General features: G+C 37.6%; 1 protein-coding gene across 5 annotated transcripts in view; it reads left to right on the top strand.

Annotated features, from left to right (window-relative positions):
* LOC124613954 (magnesium-dependent phosphatase 1-like) overlaps positions 1-6,923 on the top strand; it is a 45,566-nt gene extending 38,643 nt beyond the window's left edge. For 4 of the 5 annotated variants that reach the window (XM_047142731.1, XM_047142728.1, XM_047142730.1 and 1 more), the window contains exon 4: positions 6,656-6,923. In XM_047142731.1, the coding sequence (XP_046998687.1) occupies positions 6,656-6,827 (172 nt within the window). In that variant the 3' untranslated portion in view covers positions 6,828-6,923. The remainder of the gene's footprint in view (positions 1-6,655) is intronic. The other variant, XM_047142732.1, reaches the window with a different exon arrangement.
* The last annotated feature ends 17,171 nt before the right edge of the window (positions 6,924-24,094 follow it).

Genomic DNA, 24,094 nt, shown 5'->3' on the forward strand with positions numbered 1-24,094 from the left:
TCAATACTCGATGTTAACAAATTTCTCTTCTTCAGAAACACTTTCCTTGCCATTGCCAGTCTACATTTTATATCCTCTCTACTTCGACCATCATCAGTTATTTTGCTCCCCATATAGCAAAACTCCTTTACTGCTTTAAGTGACTCATTTCCTAACCTAATTCCCTCAGCATCACCCTATTTAATTCAACTACATTCCATTTCCCCATTTTACTTTTGTTGATGTTCATCTTATATCCTTCTACAGTGTTGCAGAATACTTATGCCATTAAATTTGTATATATTGTTATTCATTATCAGTGGTGTAAAAATGTAAGCTAAAGGTGTAGAAAAATAAGTGATAATGAACGATAATACTTTGACATGTCCTATATTACACGTACATTTACTGTACACAATGTAATCTTACAGGATCAAATAAAATTCAATTCACTTCAATCCAATTCAATTCTTTTAACACACTATCCATACTGTTCAGCTGCTCTTCCAGGTCCTTTGCTGTCTCTAACAGAATTACAATGTCATCGGCGAACCTCAAAGTTTTTATTTCTTCTCCATGGATTTTAATTCCTACTTCAAATTTTTCTTTTGTTTCCATTGCTGCTTGCTCAATATACAGATTGAATAACATCAGGGAGAGGCTACAGCCCTGTCTCACTCCCTTCCCAACCAATGCTTCCCTTACATGGCCCCCCTACTCTTATAGCTGCAATCTGGTTTCTGTACAAATTGTAAATAGCCTTTTGCTCCCTGTATTTTACCCCTGCCACCTTTATAATTTGAAAGAGAGTATTCCAGTCAACATTGTCAAAAGCTTTCTCGAAGTCTACAAATGCTGGAAACGTAGGTTTACCTTTCCTTAATTTATTTTCTAAGATAAGTCGTAGAGTCAGTATTGTCTCATGTGTTCCGACATTTCTACGGAATCCAAACTGATCTTCCTTGAGGTCGGTTTATACCAATTTTTCCATTCTTCTGTAAAGAATTCGTGTTAGTATTTTGCAGCTGTGGCTTATTGAACTGATAGTTCAGTAATTTTCAGATCTGTCAACCCCTGCTTTCTTTGGGATTGGAATTATTATATTCTTCTTGAAGTTTGAGGGTATTTCGCCCGTCTCATACATCTTGCTCATCAGATGGTGGAGCTTTGTCAGGACTGGTTCTAATGGAATGTTGTCTACTCCCGGGGCCTTGTTATGAAATAGGTCTTTCAGTGCTTTGTCAGACTCTTCGCACAGTATCATATCTCCCATTTTATCTTCATCTACATATGCTTCCATTTCCATAATATTGTCCTCAAGAACATTGCCCTTGTATGTAGTATCTATCTTACCCCTCGTGAGATAAGCCTCTACATCCTTACATTTGTCCTCTAGCCATCCCTGCTTAGCCATTTTGCACTTCCTGTCGATCTCATTTTTGAGACATTTGTATTCCTTTTTGCCTGCTTCACTTACTGCATTTTTGTATTTTCTCCTTTCATCAATTAAATTCGATATTTCTTCTGTTACCCAAGGATTTCTACTAGCCCTTCACTATTTCATCCCTCAGAGCTACCCCTTTCTTCTTCTACTGTATTTCTTCCCCCCATTCCTGTCAATTGTTCCCTTATGCTCTCCCTGAAACTCTGTACAACCTCTGGTTTAATCAGTTTATCCAGGTCCCATCTCCTTAAATTCCCACCTTTTTGCAGTTTTCTCAACTTTAATCTACTGTTCATATCCAATAGATTGTGGTCAGAGTCCACATCTGTCCCTGGAAATGTCTTACAATTTAAAACCTGGTTCCTAAATCTCTGTCTTACCATTATATAATCTATCTGAAACCTTCCAGTATCTCCAAGCTTCTTCCATGTATACAACCTTCTTTCATGATACTTGAACCAAGTGTTAGCTATGATTAAGTTATGCTCTGTGCAAAATTCTACCAGGTGGCTTCCTCTTTCATTTCTTAACTGCAGTCCATATTCACCTAGTACGTTTCCTCCTCTCCCTATTCCTACTATCAAATTCCAGTCACCCATGACTATTAAATTTTCATCTCCCTTCACTATCTGAATAATTTGTTTTATCTCGATCATACTTTTCATCAATCTCTTCGTCATCTGCGGAGCTAGTTGGCATATACACTTGTACTACTGTGGTATGTGTGGGATTCGTATCTATCTTGGCCACAATAATGCATTCACTATGCTGTTTGTAGTAGCTTACTACATTCCAATTTTTTTTATTCATTATTAAACCTACTCCTGCATTACCCCTACTTGATTTTGTGTTTATAACCCTGTAGTCACATGAGCAGAAGTCTTGTTCCTCCTGCCACCGAATTTCACTAATTCCCACTATATCTAACTTTAACCTATTCATTTCCCTTTTCAAAGTTTTTAACCTACCTGCCCGATTGAGGGATCTGACATTCCACGCTCCGATCCCTAGAACACCAGTTTTCTTTCTCCTGATAACAACGTCCTCTTGAGTAGTCCCCACCTGGAGATCCGAATGGGAGACTATTTTACCTCCGGAATATTTTACCCAAGAGGACGCCACCATTATTTAACCATACAGTAAAGCTGCATGTCCTCGGGAAGAATTACAGCTGTAGTTTCCTCTTGCGTTCAGCCATTCACAGTACCAGCACAGCAAGGCCATTTTGGTTAGTGTTACAAGGCCAGATCAGTCAATCATCCAGACTGTTGCCTCTGCAACTACTGAAAATGCTGCTGCCCCTCTTCAGGAACCACATGTTTGTCTGGCCTCTCAACAGATACCCCTCCATTGTGGTTGCACCTACGGTACGGCTATCTGTATCACTGAGGCACACAAGCCTCCCCACCAACAGTAAGGTCCATGGTTCGTGGGGGGAGGACATAGCTGTTACTTCTTTAATTTTTTTTAGGTCATACTGTTATGTCACCCTTTCTGTTACACTCTCCGTTCATTCTATAGACCCTATTTGGAGAAGAATCTTCAGGGATGTGAAACTTTTCAAAGTATCCATTAACAAACTGAAGTGTTTGTTAGAAATTACATAAATAAATAAATATTGTTAAACTGCTCTAAACTATTCTGGCTACACATTGTAAATTAGGCACATTAAAATTAAAAGCATTGCCACTACTCTGGGGAAGGAAAAGCACGGATGTTGTTTATCTCCTGTTGCTAGTTTAATTTCTTCCAGACTGGGCCATGGGAACAGAGGCCTATTTTCAATGCATATTTATATTTATCATGCAGCTCATTGAAATCTTTAACTCTTGAGTCTATATTATCAGATAATTTGCAACAACAGTGGCTACTCTTTGTTTTTCTCCAAAATAGATAAGGTTTTTCAACTTTTTGCTTTATGTCACATGGAAGGCTGCTGAAAACCTCCACCTGAGAGAACAGATCCCTACTCCGAGCCACAGACAGAGTCAGTGTCCTTAAGAATCCCAATTTAACTGAAGCTGATTTTTATTATTAACAACAAATACCATTAAGGAGTAAATGCATTGGGAAGCAAATTTAAGAACTCAAGATATTTAAAGAGTCTTCAGCTAGATGTTCAGCTAAAACCTCCACCTGAGAGAACAGATCCCTACTCCGAGCCACAGACAGAGTCAGTGTCCTTAAGAATCCCAATTTAACTGAAGCTGATTTTTATTATTAACAACAAATACCATTAAGGAGTAAATGCATTGGGAAGCAAATTTAAGAACTCAAGATATTTAAAGAGTCTTCAGCAAGATGTTCAGCTAAAACCTCCACCTGAGAGAACAGATCCCTACTCCGAGCCACAGACAGAGTCAGTGTCCTTAAGAATCCCAATTTAACTGAAGCTGATTTTTATTATTAACAACAAATACCATTAAGGAGTAAATGCATTGGGAAGCAAATTTAAGAACTCAAGATATTTAAAGAGTCTTCAGCAAGATGTTCAGTTAACTGCTTTACACAGTGTCTTACTGCTCTATTTCTTTAAATAAATACTTTACTTTGGTTGCGTTGGTGCAGAAGACGATCCCATAAACCAGCAACTTGTGGAATTGAGCTTCTTGATTAATTTACTGGTATGTTGGCTTAATCATAGCTTATTAGTAACTGGCCCGCCCGAAGAATTTTGCACCAAATGTTTCATTTGCTGGATGACATGTTTAATTTTGAAAATAACTCAGTGCTACAATGGTTATAAGTTCAACTATATCAGTGGTAGTCACGAAGTTTTAATTTTCACTTTAAAAAATCGTTTGTATCCAGGTATATGTCTGTACGCAATGAAATCCCTGGGCCATAGTACCATAGCGCACCGCTAAAGGAGCATAAACAAAATGGCACAGTCCACCAATAAAGTTGAAATAGGCCACACCAGTTTATTGTAGCTACAATAGCAGAGTGCTGTGGTGTGGGGATACCTGCATGTATGGACTGCAGACATGTTGCTGCAAACAAACAATAAATTAATTATCTGATTATCTTTGAGAAGAAAAAAAAATTCGTTTCTACAAATACACACAGTGAGAACAGCTCCCCCTGTGTTCATCTTGTTGCTACGCCTTTAAAGTGTGATGAATTTAACTACTAGAGGTACAGTACATCAATTCTCTAATGAAATTTGTTGTAATCACAAAAAAAAAAACAAAAAAAAAACAATAATACTAGCAGTAAAATGATGTATGCTACAAAGATTTGGGGGGGTAGGGGTCAAAAACCAAATGATGTTAAGTCAAAACATTGAGCAACTCCAGAACTGATGACATCTATGGTTTTTGTAATTTTATCATAAAGAAAATAATAGACACTACATGCAATCCACTGTCTTAACTAATCAATAGGATGTTTACAGAAGGAACCAGACTGCCTTAAACTGACATTTGTCTTGCCTACACTCAAAAAAGGAAACAGAAATTCACCCCAAAATTACAGACCCATTGCAGTAGTACCTGTAATATCTTAAATTATTGAAACATTAATGAAAGACCAATTAAATGTTTTTCTATAACCTCCTAAGTAGGGCTCAACATAGATTCTGAAGTGGGCTATCAACAATAAAGGCAGTTAAGGAAGTTGTATTATCAATATTACATGGTTTTGAAAATAGGGAACACACATGTGCAACTTAAGTAGATTTAACCAAGGCATTTGACACTGTCCCACATAGCATTTTAATATAAAACTTGAAAAATATGGAATAGCTGATGTAGAACTATTATTGCCAAAAACATATTTGACAAACAGAAACCAAATGGTAGTTTCAAATTCAAATAACAAATCTTATCCCCTCAAGGTGAAATTTGGAGTCTTGCATGGATCTGTACTGGGACCTTTCTTATTTATTATGTATGTGTATTTATTATGTTGTGTCCAACCTGTTAACGCATAAATTTGTTATGTATGCTGACGACACAACTTTTATCATGTCACATAGTGATGCGAATGTTGTCAAATAAATGAACAACTCAGTGATGGAAAAGACAGGTCAGTGGTTCCATGAAAATAGACTGTAATTAAATAAAAACAAAACTGAACACATCCTCTTTTCCCTTAGAGATATTAATAATGGACCAAATGAACTCAGACATTCAGTAAAATTGTTTGGCATATATGTAGATACTAAATGGTGCTGGAATACCCAAACAGAAGAGCTGTGCAGTAAGTTGACAAGAGTTTTATATCTCCCTAGTATTCTTAAGGATTGTGTCACTATGGAGTGCATGATTATTGCATACTATGCCTTTTTCCATACACTACACATTTGTAGTATGGAATACTTTTTTGGGGAATCTCTGTTGGGGTAAAAGATGTCTTCCTCTGGCAGAAGAAAGCCAGTAGACGTATTTTTGGTTTGAGCAAATTAACTTCTTGCAGACAGTACTTTACTGAGCACAAAATACTTACAGTCCTCAGTCTATACATATTCAAAGCACTAATGCAAGCAAAACAGAATGCCCACATGTATGAAAGCAGGTCAAATGTGCACTCGTATGAAACCAGATAGGAACTTATTAGTGATTCCATGGATGCGTTTGAGTAAAGCCCAAAATAATTTTGTACTCACTGGCAAAACATTTTTAACACTGTATCACATGACACAAGGGAATTGCATGAAAATAAATTTAAAAGGTGATAGAGACATGGCAGAAACAGAAAGCATTCTATAGTGCAAGTGATTTCATACATAATGAAAAAATACAATGCTCTTTTTATTGTAAATGTGATAGTGAACTAACAAAATTGTAACTTATGACATACAACAAAATTTGTCTGTGCAACAGGCGTAACAAAACTAAATATGGACGAGTACAAAATATGCAATATTTATGTAATAATATCCATATATGTTAACCTTTGTATAACCATTTATGTAACCATCTGTAGATTTATGTATCTACCTTTTGTATAATTTGTGTAACCAATTGTACAATTATGTAACAAATGACGATGCCTTATACAACACAAAAGATGTTTACAGGCAAATAAATCCAATTTAATTCAGTTCAGTCCTAGAGACATACCAAATAAACATTAAAAGGAAGTGGACTAAATTTTTAGCAACTATATTTTCAACACACTCAGTGATATTATTTGGTTAAGGCAATGCATTTTTTGTAGACTTGTTATTATGCAGAGAGATAATATTCTTGAAAGTATTATGCTAAAAATTTATCTTTTCTTTGACAGGTTCAGGAAGATATCTGGCATACAGTTTCAAGACATGCTCTTCTTTGATGATGAATATAGAAACATCAGAGATTTAGAAGCCCAGGGTGTGACGTCTGTTCTTGTTGATGATGGAATATCTTTTGCAGTTGTAGAAGAAGGACTCAAAGCTTTTAGTTCTCGAACGTCTTGACATAAATTGTTCTGTTCTGTTGTGTAAGCACTGGTGATGTCAGTGTGGCTGTAAAAATTTATATCGCTCTATACAATATTTCCAATGAAAAAGTAATACATCCTGTCACTTCATTAGTTCTGTAGAGAAAGAAAAACAAGGTTTCAAATCAAACAGTTTCTTTAAACTGAAATACTTTAGGCTGTCCAGGAATAAATAATAAGTGAATGTACTGTTTAAAATACTAGTAGCAGTTAATTGTTTCCAGCAGTAGAGGAATTCAGCAAAAGTTCACAGTAATTAGTAACACTAAGCTATCTGTGTAGAAATTTCTCTTCCTTGTAGCTCATTGCTTTTATATATAGCACAAGTGAGCAAAATGGGATTGGGGGAGGGGGGGGGGGGGTCGATTAGTAGAATCCAAAAATTGGTGAATAAATATAGGATTTAAAATAATTATTGAAAATACATAACAGCAGCAATTTCAGAAGTCTCGAATTATCACCAATATCTCATTGACATTTATTTGTTGTTTACAGGAGATTAGAAACTTGTAGCAGAGATGAAATTTATTGCCTATACAGGGTGTCCCATAAAGAATGCAACTGTTGAAATGTCCACTGCTACTTTTTCTTGTAAGTTGTCAGCACTGAACATTGCACAATTTTTCTTTGTATTCTTTGTGTTTAGTAATGGAGTACTTCATGATGAAACAGCATGTTGTCACACTGAAAATGTTTACACATGTGGTGAATATTGTGTAGAGACTATTTACATACTCCAAGGAGTGTTTAGTCAATGTAGCGCACAGAAATTTAACCCTCAAGGCGTCGTCATTGTAGTCATTCAGTGGAAAAATCACGATTGTGGGTGATAATGTTGCTTTAATTCTGGTAAAATCTATTTGCAAATGTTCAAAACAATTGTACAGTTCCAGAACTACCACACAATGAATTATGAAAGAAGATTGTCACCTTTGGTGTTATAAAATCCAGCTGGCATGAGAACTGAAGCCAGACAATCACTAAAAGCACCAAGCAGTTGCCCTTTGTGTGCTTGCGGAACAAAGAACAGAAATTAGTTTCATCAGGAAAATAATGTGCACTGATAAAACACGCTTTCTGTTGAGGAGTTTTGGGTACAAGCAGAATGTCAGGATTTGGTGCACAGAAAACACTCAGGTAACTGGCAAAGCCGTAACATCCACAAGTGACTGTGTAGGGTGTTGAAAATGGGTTGAGGCCGTAATTGGGCATACTTATTCAAAGATAATGCCGAAAACAGATTAACAGTGGGTGCTGAATGCTACTGCTATATGTGTTTTTGTGGTTGAATCATGATCGTGTGAATATTAGAGGTTTGATTTCAATAAGATGGCACAACCTTTTGCACATTGATTGCAGCAATGGACTTGTTACAAGAGAGGTTCCCTGGCTGGGTAATTTTGTGCAATGGTGATGCAAATTGGCCACCCAGATCTTGTGATTTGACAACACATGATTTTTTCTTGTGGAGATATTTCAAATCTTGTTCTTACCTCAACAAACCGTGATGCTTTCCAGATATCAAGGTTGAGATTCAGCATGTAATTTCATTATTACAGTTGCAAGCATGCCAAAAAGTTGAGGAAAATTTCATCAAAAGAATGAGTGTGTGCCTGTAGAGTTGTGGAAGGCATTCAAGTAATATTATATTTGATACATGATTGCAGGTAGTGTATTTTGCAATAAGAGTGTGGGAGAAAGTTCTTGGAATTACCATCTGAGGTCAGTGCTAGTGCAATGATTTGGTCACGTGATATTTATTGGACTGTTGCCTGTAAACATGTGCCACATCAGTGCTCTTGGAAGAGAGCTGTGCCGGCGATGTGACTCTGTTGTTGTCCCTGCGTAGTGATTTGCGAAGGTGGAACAATCGAGATTCAAGCAGTGATTATGTACTTCGTAAAAAAAGGTATGAAAGCAGAGTATATACATGCCAATTTCCGGAATACACTGGGGGGACTCTGCTCCTTCATATTCAACTGTTGCCAAGTGGACAAATGAATTTAAATTTGGTTGGAGGAGCTTAGATGATGATCCACGCAGTGGTCGGCTAAGATGTGTCACTACTCCAGGAATCATTGCAAAAGTGCACAAAATGGTCATGGAGGATCACTGATTGAAAGGGTGTGAAATTGCCCACGCTTGTCAGATGTCTTATGAAAGGGTATATCACATTTTAACTGAAGAATTGGAAATGAAAAAATTATCTGCAAGATGGGTGCCGCAACTCTTGGCGCTGGATCAAAAACGCATGAGAATGGACATATCGGAACAATGTTTGACCCATTTTAGCAGGAATGAACAAGATTTTTTGCACTGGTTTGTGACCACGGATGAAACTTGGGCACACTACTATAACCCAGAGACAAAACAACAGTCAAAGCAGTGGAAACATGCTGATTCTCTGCCACCAAAGAAAGCAAAGACAATTCCTTCGGCAGGGAAGGTCATGGCTTCAGTGTTCTGGGATGCGAAGGGAATTCTGTTTGTAGATTATCTCTCCACTGTGCAAGCAATTGCTGGAGAATACTATGCTAACCTCCTCAACAAATTTCAACAAAAGATGCATGAAAAATGACCAGGTTTAGCAAGGAAGAAACTCATCTTCCATCAAGACAATGCGCCCCCGCACACATATGCCATTCCCATGGCAAAATTACATGAACTAAGGTATGAATTGTTGCCACACCTGCCTTATTCACCCAATATAGCTCCATCAGACTTCCATCTCTTCCCAAACCTGAAAATTTTTCTTGGTGGACGAAGATTCACTTCAAACAAAGAATTGATAGCCGGACTTGACAACTATTTTTTAGGCCTGTAGGAAACTCATTTTCAAGATGGGATCAAGTCACTGGAACATCATTGGACCAAGTGCATTAACCTACAAGGAGACTACATTGAAAAATAAAAAATGTTTCAGGGATGTAAGTGCTTTTTTTCTATTCTGTTCCGAGAACTTTTCAAACCACCCTCTTACTATGTAAAGCACTTAATTTTGTCAATAAATTTGTATATTATACGGCACATGTGGCAACAATTCGTACGTTAGTTCATGTAATTTTGCCATGGTGACTGCACATGTGTGCAGGCACGCGTCAAGAGTCACGACACCCATCTTGCAGATAATTTTTTCATTTATAATTCTTTAGTCAAAATGTGATATGCCCTTTCAGATGACATCTGGCAAGCGTGAGCAATTTCACACACTTTCAATTGGCGATCCGCTATGACCATTTTGTGCACTTTTGCAATGATTTCTGGAGTAGTGACACATCTTAGACGGCCACTGTGTGGATCATCATGTAAGCACTCCCAACCAAAGTTATAATTATTTGTCCACTTGGCAACAGTGAATATGAAGGAGCAGTGTCCCTCAGTATATTCCGGAAATCGGCATGAATGACCTTTGCTTTCATACCTTTCTTTACAAAGTACTTAATCACTGCTTGAATCTCGATTTTTCCATCTTCACAAATCACTACGCTGGAACAACAACAGAGCCACATCACGGCACAGTTCTCTTCCAAGAGCACTGATGTAGCACGTGTTTACAGGCAACAGTCCAATAAATATTACGTGACCAACCCGTTGCGCTAGTGCTAACCTCTCGTGGTGATTCCGAGAACTTTTCAAACCACCCTCGTATTATACACTAAAAAATTGTGTTCTTTACGGGGCACCCTTAGGTGTTTGCTAAGTGTATTTCTACAAAGATGGTGATGGATATACAGAAGATCAGCTTCACAAAAATTTGTAAACCATGACCTTAATCCACTAATGATTTATTAACCATGTATTCAAACATTGGTAATTCTGAAAAGCATTGCCTTTCAGTAACATTCCAGCAATACAGAGTTAAATTTGAAATGAAGTTATTTTCAAATAAAGTGTCATGTGAAGAAATAATTTTCCTCCGAAACCATACCTGAAATTACAGAGCAGGGTATTGTTAACAGTGGAGAAATGTTGCTGTCTCACAGCAGACAAACAACACAAACTAAAGTTTAATTAATTTATGTAACAAAAGTTAATGCCTAATAAGGAAACGTTACAAAACAAATAGTAATCCTTTAGCTAACTCTCTCTTGGAGCATAGACAACTATTCCAGGTGCTTCAAGCAGTTGGGCAATGCTGATAACAAAGTGTAAGGTGAGACTGGTGGCAATGACACCAGTAGTCGCTGGGTCTGCTTTTTAGAGAGCAGCAAAACTGGCTGCTGACAAGTTGGTGGCAGTAGCAGTCTGTGGCGTGTTCATTAGTTTACTTGGTAGTGCAATCCAAAAGCATCTTACTATGATCTGTTGGGTGGCTAAGAGACAGTCTTCCACTTCCTTTGCCTCTGGTTTGGCTGCAGAACTTATGCTTTCAGTAGTTTCACAGATTATCATTGGTAAAGATGTTAGAAGCATGATGTGTGAAAACTTTATCTTTTTATGCCATGCAACTGTATAATGTGTGATATTTGTTACAAAAGACCAATACAAAACACTTACTTGAGTCAACAGTTAGAATCACTAACTTGTGATTTTAATACATTACAGTGTATTTATGGGGTTGTATTTTATCAAGTTTTCCCCCCCTGACAGAAGTAATGCCAACAGTTGCTAGACGGTATACAAGATGCCAACTTGGTTGCCATTAATGCCAATGTAAGGTTCCTGACAATGAGCTAGTCGCGAACACAGGTTGAATGATAAGTAATCTCTATGTAGCTTAACACTTAAACAGGCGCATTTTTTGTGGTGACTCAGCGAAGCTAATTTTTTTTTTGCATCAAATTAGAATTGTGATCAATTTATTATATATTTTATTTTTGCGAGTTAGGTCTAAAAATGATGGTGGTAAATATATCACCACAGCACTTTTTTAAACCTTACATTTTTGGTGGTAAACCGATTTCCCACTTGCGAGCTTTACACTTTGGTGGGAAGAAGATATCCCATTTCCATTTTGTAAGCTGTAATATGTTGGCATTACATGTAAAAAAAATTTTAAGAAGATGGTGATTTCTTTTTATTTTACTTTATTTCTAAAACATTTTCATTACAAATTTACAAGTAATAATTCTAATTCCAACAAAATGGTCAAATGATTGATTTACAAGTAATAATTCTTTTTCAACAAAATGTTCAAATGATTGTTACATTTTCTTTTTATTTTCCATGAAACTGACGGAAGCATGGTTCGATACAGAGGGGTACGTTGCAGGAGCAGCATACATATTTTGTTCTCTTGTCACGAGCTTTTGTTGAACACTTTTGGCACCGTCTGTAGGTTGTTTCTAAAACAGGCATATTATCGCCTACTTTTGCCAGTCAAACATGATCTGGTATGACGTTCTTCTTGGTTAGAATGGTTGCTGGACATCCTTTTGCGGGATGTAAAGCCTCCTATCAATTGTTTTGCGAGTCGTAATCGAAAGTTGAATTGATCATCATATCCCACTTGTCCTTTATTAGTTTTGTCCAGTATAAAGTCATTTACAACTGCCATGTCTAATAGGAAATAGAGAATCCGATGCCACCACTTACGAGAACATCGACCTATTGCATAATATTCTCTAAGTTGATCAAAGTGATCTACACCTCCCATTATGGTATTGTATGTTGCCACAGCTGTGAGACACATAACCATGCTGGTTGTGCCATCCTTATTCTTTCTTGAGACAAGTGTGGTATCTCTAGAATTGTCTGAGGTTGCCAAAATAGTGACAGGTTTGTTGTCCATGCATTTTATAGCTGCAATGCCACGTTTGCATTGAAACTGAAATTCTCCTCTTTTCAAGGTACGAGGGCTATCCACAAAGTACATTACGTTTTGGAATTAAAAATAAAAAAGTATTGGAATTTTTTTTTATTATATACAGATGAAAGCCACGTTTCAATACTACTTTTCTACATAGTTGCCATTTAAATTAAGGCACTTATCGTAGCGATAGACGAGCTTGGAAATTCCTTCGGCGTAAAATTCGGCCGCCTGCGCCTTCTACCACGTGGTTACCTCTTCTTGAAGCTGTGCGTCGTCATCAAAACGCTGCATAGCCAACCACTTCTTCATTGCTGGGAATGAGTGGAAGTCGCTCGGTGCCAGGTCGGGACTGTACGGCGGATGAGGAAACAACTCCCACTTAAAAGATTCGAGAACTTCACGAGTGGCATTTGCCGTGTGGGCCCGGGCGTTGTCGTGAATCAGCAAGATCTTTGAGCTCAATTTTCCCCTGCGCTTGTTTTGTATTGCTCTTTTGAGGTTGTGCAGATTTTGGCAATTCCTTTGAGAGTTTATTGTAGTGCCTCTATCCAGGAAATCCACAAAAATCGTATTTCTACCGGGTTACTGACTAACCACGGGGTTGAAGGCACAGGCGGTCGAATTTTACGACGAAGGAATTTCCAAGCTCGTCCATCGCTACGATAAGTGCCTTAATTTAAATGGCAACTATGTAGAAAAGTAGTATTGAAGTGTGGCTTTCATCTGTATATAATAAAAAAATTTCCAATACTTTATTTATTTTTAATACCAAAATGTAATGTACTTTGTGGAAAGCCCTCATACATATATCTTTCATCATTGAAGGAAGCCCTTTCCAGTTTGCTCTGACAGTCCCTATAGAGTAAATTCGATTGTTCAAAAGCATTTGCATTAGATTCACTGTGGTGAAGAAGTTGTCAAACACTACTAAACTGTTACTATATTTCAGGTCTTGGGTGAAGCTAATGGCTACACGCTCTCCCAGAGAATTTTCTCTACATCCGTCATTTGATTTTCCTGTGTAAAAATCAAATTTTATGACATAGCCAGTCTTTGAATCTGCTAAACACCATACCTTGTATCCTCGTTTTACTGGCTTGAGAGGCATATACTGCTTGAGCGAAGACCGTCCCTTGAAAGACATCATGCTTTCATCCACAGCCAATACCTTACTAGCAGAGTATGGCTTATGAATTATGTTGTTCAGAAAGGTTATAAGAGGTCTGACCTTGTGAAGTTTATCGTGGTTTGGATGCCCTCTTGGAGAATTCAGCCTGTTGTCATTTATGTGAATAGTTTCACATATCATTTTGAAACGTTTGTATGTCATAGGTTTCAATATGTAAGGCTGACCTAAGGCAGGTTCTGAACTCCAGTAGTGCACTACACTTGGCAACACAATCACACCCATCAAGATATTCATTCCAGTCCAGGCCTGTAACTCCTCTACAGATAAATTTGTCCAGTTATTTGTTGACTCACTCACAGTCTGACCAGATTGCGATTTTTGTTTCTGTTGCTCTGCATACAGATTTGTCTACTGAACCACATACTCCAGCATCTCATTGGTATATACAGAAAGGAAGTAATCTCTCTCTGTGCTGTGTTTTGTCAATGGATGGTTGACAACTGGTTCTCCTTTTGTATCAACCCGAAGAAAGTCGAAAACAGCAGTGTCATTGGTCCATTCCTCTTCTGCCAATGGCTCTTCTGCACTTACGGTACTGTCACTAGAAATATCGACATCCCTGGAGCAAGAATTGTTTGCACTGTTATTGATACTAGGTTGTGGAACCAAACACGGATCAACGTCTGAAACAAATTCATCTTCTGATGCTTCATCACTTTCTATTTCAGAATCCTCAGTATCGCTAAGTAGTGAAAATAGCAACTCCAATGCTTCTTCTTGTGTGTATTTCTTAGTATAGGTGTGCTTCTTTGACATTTTTGCTACGAAAAGCAAAGAAAGATTGTGAGGCGAACAATAAGTGATAATATGATATTCCAATTATATTTGCCACCAATATTAAAATTTACTTACCACGATGTGAAAACAGTAAAGCTATGAGCTGATAAAAGTGACACACATATACTTCAGAAGCGAAGCAAACTCTTCTCACAACAGTAGTGATCCAGTGATACACACAAACTGATTGTTGTAGCAGTTTTCATATACCTGGTACAGTGTACTACCACAAGATGTCAGGCAAATACAGTGGTGGTAAGATGTATTCCCAGAAGCATTGTGGTACCTCGACGTTTGTGGTAAGTATGCTTCCCAAGGACCACAAAAGACATTGTAGTACACCATTATTTGGTGGGATATATACTTCCCACAGCCCTACGAACAGAAACCAGAGCTAGTGCAGCGGACTACCACTAGGGGCCAGGAGTGTACAGAAGTGGGAACATGTATTTCCATGAATGCAGTAAAGGAATACCATTAGTGGGAAGTATATCTCCCACAGCCCAAGAAAGGGTTAAAGTTAATTTTAATGATCTCCTTTGAATAAAATTATTCTTTTTTGCCATTTAGTATACCATTCTCTTTAGTTCTTTTCCTTCCACACACTATGTACCCATCCTTTACCTCCTTCCCTCCCTCCCCAGCCAAAGAAACTCTATAATGAGTTATTAAATAATAAATACCCAAAATAAAAATTATAGTTCCAGACAAAAATAAAGAAAAAAAGACTTGATGAACACACAGAGAATAAATACATGGTCTAAGATGAAAAACTTCATGTCATTGATCCCACAAAACAATATTTTAATTAAAATATTTAACCAAATTTAAATAATGAAATACCCACCCTTTAAACAAAGAATATTTAAAGGGCGACATCTCCAGCATCATCCACAAACAGCGTTACCTGCCACTGTATTGACCAATCAAGTGCAAAAGACTTGGAACTCCATTCCACAAACTGACACCTAGCACATGTACAATATAATGCATGCACATTTGCATGCTTGCATTCAACATTATGGCAGTTACACTGGTTATTAATGTACCAGCGTTTCACATTTGCAGTGAAGTACTTTGTGCTTACTTTAATCACTTATGTATGTTACATAGACAAATGTATCCCCAAAATTTCATTACTCTACATTAATTATCTTCGAGTGTTGCAATATTTTTCCATCAGTATATATTGCCTAGAAATTGTCACGGGGAACAAATGGTTGGGGGAGGGGGGGGGGGGGGGGGGGGTGAAATGTGAACAATATCCCCTTTACTTCACTTCAAGGTGCACTTGATCTTGAGTGGTAGGTGTACAAAATGCGAACAGTGTCGCCTTTACTTCACTTCGAGGGTGCACTTGATCTTGAGTGGTAGGTATACATCAGATATTTGAAAATCAGTTGTGTAATTAAATCTGCAGCCTGTGATTCTTCATCCCAGCAACTCAAAACCATTTTCTTTGTAGGCAAACTAACTACATAATAAATATCTCAGCTCAGTTTGATTGGAATCATCCAGTTTATTTGTAAATTAAGTATAAACTGATACAAGACTGACAGAAGCTGATACAAGACTGAGATAAAGTGGCTTCTGTCTTGCTGCTTGTATAACAATTTAACAATCACATTCATAATTTACTATTGAAAAAGTTATTGTTCTTAATGTTTCTTTATAATAGATTCCATAATTGTTCTAAATTTTTCAGTAAAGCATAACCCAAAAATTTCGGACCCTTCTGACACATTTATATACCCTTAAAAAGTATGTTGCGAATAAAAGTCAATGACAGTTAATAAAACAGTATTTTTTTTTAATTGTAGAGCACGACGCCTCCCCACTGTGTACACATCACAGAAAATGTGTTAATATTCATAAGAGTGCGGTGTAAGATATTTTCAAGTTCTGCACCCTACTTATTATTTTTCAGTGCGTCTTTAAAAACAATGTTGTTGATAAAAGTTCACAGTACCCCCCCCCCCCCCCCCTGCCCATGAGTAGGCATTATAGAAAATGCGTTGTTATTGCTAGAGTTAACCCTTAACTACTATAGACCGTCTCTCAGACTGCTACTAATTTTTGTGTCGAGATATTTCTCACACCCCTGCAAAGCCAAATGGACTCTCCTGTGTACCCTCCTATTGGGCTGTCAAGGTACACGTGCCAGCATTCTTGCTGCTCTTTGTTTCATAATTATTAGCCTTGAGAGGTCTCACAGATGTCCGTGTGTTATATGAGACAGATGTGGATGAAGACTTTGATGACAGCGATAATGACCCAGATTTTAAGATATTTAATCATCACGACACTAATTCAGTGCAGGAAACTGACAGTGATGATGATGTGACAGCTGATGACAATGGAGCTCACTTCTTCGGTAAGAATAGATGTTTTCGATGGAGAAAAAAGCAGCCACCAGCTAACGTAAGAACGAGGCTACACAACATTGTCTTACAGCTTCCTGGACTGCGACAGATGGCGTAAAGTCTTGGAGAAAACCCTGCTGTTTTGGAGATATGGAAACTGTTCTTTACACCAGACATTTTAGACGAAATCATTCAATGGACAAATCTTAAGATATCTAAGCTTGGAGCACAGTATGCTAACAATCGCTAATCCTATCTACAAGACGTTGATATTGAATTGAAGACTCTAATTGGTCTAGTACTGTATTCAGCCAATTTCAAGTCGGGGAACAAGTCTGTTTACAGTTTGTTTGCAACCGATGGAATAGGCAGACATGTTTTCAGATGCACTGTTAGCAAAGAAAGATTTCTGTTTTTATTGTCTGCATTGCGATTTGACAATCCAGATGATCGGTTGGAAAGAAAGAAAATAGACAAATCAGCAGCAATTTCACAAATCTTTTTGCGTTTCATGGAAAACAGTCAACTTTGCTACTTTGTAGGTGCAACAGTGTGTGTCGATGAAATGCTTGTTCCTTTTCATGGAAGGTGTGGGTTTAGAATGTACATGCCAAACAAACCAGCAAAGTATGGCCTAAAAGTTCAATGTTTGACTTACGCTCGTACGAATTAGTTGTACAGTGCGTACATTTACTCTGGAAAACTCAGCAATGGTCACACCCTTCCCAGCCATGAGAAAGGTCACAGTGTTCCCACACAGGCTGTTCTTCAATTGGTGAAACCCATCGAAAACATAAGGAGAAATGTTACAGGTGACAGCTGGTACTCATCAGTAGAACTAGTCAATGAACTTTCAAAAAAAGGTCTCACATACGTTGGTATGCTGAAAAAGAACAAAAAGGAGATCCACAGAACTTGTTACCTAGTAAGAAATGTGGTGTGAAGACATCTGTTTACAGTTTTACTGAAGACACAACTGGTTTCCTTCATGCCCAAGAAGTCGAAAGCTGCAATACTGATCTCGTCTATGCACCATTCAGTAAACAATGATCCTGAATCAGGAAAACCTGAGATCATCCTCTTTTATAACACAACAAAAGGTGGTGTGGACTGTCTCAACCAAAGGTGTGCAGCTTATTTATCAAGTCACCAGACAAGAACATGGCCTTTGACCATTTTATTCACATTAGTGGATGTTTCTTGCAGTGTTAATTGTTACGTGGTACATAAAACGTATCCAAAGGCAGAAGTAAAGATGAGATTGAGCTTCATGAAGTCTCTAGCAAGAGACCTAGTTGAACCTCATATGAAGTGTAGAATTTCTATTGGACGCTTGCCACGAGAGTTGAGTGACACCACCAGAAGAATACTTCAATGAAGATAAGCCTCAGACACCGAAAGCAGAATTCGAAAATCAAAAAACGTGTTCCTTTTGTCCTCCCTGTCTGGAGAGGAAAACAAGGTATCCATGTCAACAGTGTGGTGTTCCGATTTGTTTGGAGTGTTCCAGGAAGGTCTGCGTGGAATGTTTGCAGGTGAAAATTGACGAAAGTATGATTCAGTGGCACATGAGAACAAGTATTTAGTTTTTACTTGTAATTTTAGAAGTAAAATGTGGCAAAGTTTCTCCATTCATAGACTTACGAACTGAAATATTCTCTCTACATTACAAAGATGAGTCGTAAACTGAAAGCTGAATTCTCACTCAATTGATCGAAAGTTAAGTTGGATTTTTCCATGTAGTTATATTGCCAATTTGTAATGTAAACCCTCTGATGAAAATCTGTTTGTGAGTAGAGAGCTAACTATTTGCTGTTATTTTTGTAACTCATAAAATAAAAATATACTCCAGATTTCACTTTAATTGTCCAAGTGTTTAAAATACTGCATTGTTTAAAAAAAATAAACTTCTACAAAGGCCACCTCTAAGAAGTGTAATGAATGACAGGAAGTCAAGAAACTATGTACACTATTTGCTACATCACGAAGATGACGTGCTACAGACGCAAAATTTAACCAACAGGAAGAAGATGCTGTGATATGCAAATGATTAGCTTTTCAGAGCATTCACACAAGGTTGGCGCTGGTGGCGACACCTACAACGTGCTGACATGAGGAAAGTTTCCAACTGATTTCTCATACACAAACAGCAGTTGACCGGCGTTGCCTGGTGAAAACTTGTTGTGATGCCTCGTGTAAGGAGGAGAAATGCGTACCATCACGTTTACAACTTTGATAAAGGTCGGATTGTAGCCTATTGGAATTGTGATTTATCGTATCACAACATTGCTGCTCGCGTTGGTCGAGATCCAATGACTGTTAGCAGAATATGAAATCGGTGGGTTCAGGAGGGTAATACAGAACGCCGTGCTGGATCCCAACGGCCTCGTATCACTAGCAGTCGAGATGACAGGCATCTTATCCGTATGGCTGTAACGGATCGTGCAGCCATGTCTCGATCCCTGAGCCAACAGATAGGGATGTTTGCTAGACAACAACCATCTGCACGAACAGTTCGACGACATTTGCAGCAGCATGGACTATCATCTCGGAGACCATGGCTGCGGTTACAACTTGGCACTGCATCACGGACAGGAGTGCCTGCGAACCTGGGTGCACGAATGGCAAAACGTCATTTTTTTAGGATGAATCCAGGTTCTGTTTACAGCATCATGATGGTGACACTCATGTTTGGCGACATCGCGGTGAACGCACATTGGAAGCGTGTATTCATCATCGCCATACTGGCGTATCACCCGGCATGATGGTACGGGGTGCCATTGTTTACACGACTCGGTCACTTCTTGTTTGCATTGACGGCACTTTGAACAGTGGATGTTACATTTCAGATGTGTTACGACCTGTGGCTCTACCCTTCATTCGATCCCTATGAAATCCTACATTTCAGTAGGATAATGCGTAACTGCATGTTGTAGGTCCTGTACGGGCCTTTCTGGAAACAGAAAATGTTTGACCGCTGCCCTGGCGAGCACATTCTCCAGATTTCTCACCAATTGAAAACATCTGGTCAATGGTGGCCGAGCAACTGGCTCGTCACAATATGCCAGTCACTACTCTTGATGAACTGTGGTATCGTGTTGAAGCTGCATGGGCGGCTGTACCTGTACACCTGTTTGATTCAATGCCCAGGCATATCAAGGCCATTATTATGGCCAGAGGTGGTTGTTCTGGGTACTGATTTCTCAGGATCTATGCACCCAAATTGCGTGAAAATGTAATCACATGTCAGTTCTAGTATAATATATTTGTCCAATGAATACCCATTTGTCATCTGCGTTTATTCTTGGTGTACCAATTTTAATGGCCAGTAGTGTATATTCTGCAAAATTCTGGTTTGATATATAAAATATAAAAATGCAGTCTGTGAGACCCCTCCATAGTAACTGTGTTCCTGAGAATGACCCTAATAGTTAAGGGTTATGAGCTATGAGCACTTGTTCATCTTTGCAACTGTGAAATACATCTCTTCTACCACATACCCAACAACATAATAAATAGCCTTTAGTATACTTGTTTCTCAGCACAAGTCACAAACGAAACAAAAGCATAAAGCATTTACTGTTGTTGTATCAGGACTAGTCAAATCACAGAATGGCCAAAATTGGGAAGGTAGAAAATTGTAAAGATACATTAATATTTACAGAAGTGGTAGCATAAAATGTTACGGTATGTATTATAGCAGTGACAAATATTTCATTAGTTAGAATGTGATGTGTCTAAGTAAACGCCATCTCTGTGGAAAACTGCAGAATAGTCACAAATCAAGAATAGTTTGTCTACAAGCGCAGTAACTAAATTCATGTCTCTTGTGAGATAACAGATGTCCTCCCAATGGGTATAGTCAGTCAGGTAAAGCAGCATTCTGAAAGATTACTTCATCATATGTGAGAACAGATCAACAGTACTTTTAACTGTTAGGAACATTACTTAGAATTTATTGACTAGAGTAGAATGGATGGGTTGACAGAAGATAACTTTATTCCTTGGAAAACAAAAGTAAAAGAAAATAAAGCCACAAAGATTTACACCCATGTGAGGTCAGGTTTGAAAAACAAAAGGAAAGAGCACAGAACAAACACTTCTATCAAGGTCACTAATCTTGACATGGCTGAGCTAACTGCCATCATACGATGTATGTTTGTAAGTTTCAACTGAGTTATATTTATTAATCCAAACATCTTCCTTGACTTTATATAAATTAGTCTGAAAGCATTTGGATGAGGAGTTTCCAATGGCTCAATGTAAATGTCAAACACATTCTTCAGTTCACCACAGACCGCTTTTGATTTCTCATTAGTTTTCACAAGAAGAAGATCTACTCTAAACGGTGTTACTTTTAGCCTCTTATCATGCCTTTGCTTTCTGATGTTGCCTTTCTTATCCATAGTTTTCATGCCTAGCTCCTCCCTTTCTTGTGTATTTAAATCTTTACATTCTAAGTATTCTATTAACTCATTAATGAGATATGTATCATACAGTATTTCACGAGCTGAAACACCAGGTAATGAATGTTGTAAACTATTTAAAATCCCTCATGTACTTGATGCATTGTTACTAGGAGGGTGATATGGTGAGATTAATACACAATTTTTATTTTATCTCCCTGAACACTATCATCCCAAGTTCTGTAGTGAACTGAGGCCCATTGTCAAAATTGTCTTTGGAATATCCACATCCCAAAAATAGTCTTTCATTATTTACAAGATTATGGTATTACTAGTAGCCTTCTTTAAAGGATACAGTTTTATAAATTTTGAAAAATAAGTCCACCATAACAGAAATAGATGAAGCCCCCCCCCCCCCCCCCCTTTGTCTTTGGTAATTCTCCACTGTCACAAGTAACATTTATTGTTTCTGAATAGGATACTTGCCTGTTTTCTGGAAATTGCCTTAAATGGCAAATTATATCATTTTATGCCCATAACTAGCATTTTCCTCTTGAATTTCAGTATTTAAAAAATAGGAAATTTAAATAATTTGAAAGCCCACTAAAATGCTTCATTTGAGTCGTGATGCATGTGACAATCTAATGCTTCTGACTTAAAGTGTGAGTGTGAATCTGGGTTATTTCGGTTTATTCCCCCCAACCACCTTCCACTTCTTTATGAGATGACTTATTTGGAATTTGCAGCCACTCTTCTTTACTGGATATCCGGCAGCTGGAAACCTTCTTGACTTCTCCTCTGTCAAATAACGCTAGGTACAGGAATTTTTAGACTCTGTCTACTTATGAAAGGTCTACTTATGAAAGAAGCAGACATACAAACTTTGCTTTTCGTCAATTAATGATGTATTTGACTTTTATACACAATAAAACTCTCATTTTCAACATAAATATATAACTTATGGTAAGTCCCTCATACAGTCGAACGTCAGAAACAAATTTAATTACAGTTAAAAGAAAGTTGGCTTTGATACCATAACTTTTCTTAACATAAATCAGAAAATAAGTCTTGCCTTATAGCAAGGTTTCGACAAGAGTTCTTTTTCAACTGTCTTTGGTTTAATAACAATAGTCAATCTTCCTTACACACTCACTAAAACATCTATGGATTGCCCGACAGGTACTTGACAGTGCCATTCATCTGCCACGTCTACTTTCTTCCCGTGACTGATTTTAAACCTACACACACAAAAATGTGACACGCAGTAGGCATAACTCTACCATACCACTCTCATATCCAGAATATTGTGTGTTTGAGACAGTAGAAGGCTGAGTGGTTCTAGAATTTACACGGAAATTCTTGAATCACTACAACGTTACTGGCTAGGTTGCTGCTTCTATTATTGCACAGCTCGTTCACAGCATGTTTTGGAATTCACATTTCATAAAATGGGTTACAAGAATGGCTTGTAGTACCATACTGTACAAATACATCCACAAAAACTCATATAACATTGTTTTAAGTGTTCCAAAAAATGCGAAGATGCATAAAACATGGTTTCACTGTACTGAATGCCGGCACATTGATTCACAAATTCCCCAACTGAATTAAGAATGTCTTGCACTTTGAAGTCAACATTAATTGACCTCCAAGATATGATTCCCCACCAGTGAAAGGACGGGCAGTGCTATTCAACGTAATTAACTGTTACTATGTCCAATGTTACATGTACTCTTCTGTAGCTCAGTTGTTACAGCATAGACTGTAATGATTTATAAACAGTTATCCATAGAACGCTGATTCAGGTCCAGTCCAAAGGTATATTGTAACTTATTTGTAAACGATTCAACAGTAATCTCATAATATGAAAGCCAAATCACATTTACATCGTTTTGCAACACTGATCAGAAACACAATATTGGTGAGTTTTCTTTGCCATTTACATATGCTTACATTTGCATCCCACAAGTCACCATCAGGAAGATTCCTAGTTAATGTGACCATACCCTTTTTACATTGCTGGGGATAATCCTCTTTTATCTTAGTACTGTCCAATTATGATCCTTTTCGTTTAAAGTTCCATCATCTTACATATAGGCGAAATAAGTGCTACACACACTGACATTAGTTTTGAAACATAGCAGCTCATTCCCCATATGATTCCAAGAACTAATTTAGCTTCTCTCTCCCATGACACTAAAGCTAATTCAGGTTGCTTAATTAACTGTGTATCATTAGGCAGGACCCATGCAGGTAATTTCACCTTTTGAACACCAAAATGTAATTTTAAATAACATCGTGTCAGACTACTCATTAATATTACATCCATCCTGTGCTAGGAAAGTGTATAATCAATTCATTTGGTTACAATTAGAACCATTCTGTTGTGGACAATTAAGTAACAAAATAGACACCAAAAAAACTGCTTTTATAATGTTTGAAACGTGTAACAATTCTGATAAACATACTGTCAGCTACTGTGCACACCACCACCTAATTACTTAGTAGTTACTGAAACTCATAAAACAAAATCTTATTGACAATGTAAACCTAGCAATTATTTGAACTACTACATTGTTTATTAGTATTCTGTTCACAGCAGAAAATAATGTATGCGTGTTTGAAATCATAAACATATTAGGAGGATTTGGGATGGAGTAGTTTCTGTGTAATTAACAAAAATTTAATCAGTATTGTTTATTCAAAGCATTTCAATGCTATTTCTATAAAATCAGAAGAACTGAGTTGGTATCACAT

Source organism: Schistocerca americana, chromosome 4 (assembly GCF_021461395.2).
Source record: "Schistocerca americana isolate TAMUIC-IGC-003095 chromosome 4, iqSchAmer2.1, whole genome shotgun sequence".
In the NCBI taxonomy this organism is placed as follows: Eukaryota; Metazoa; Arthropoda; class Insecta; order Orthoptera; family Acrididae; genus Schistocerca; species Schistocerca americana.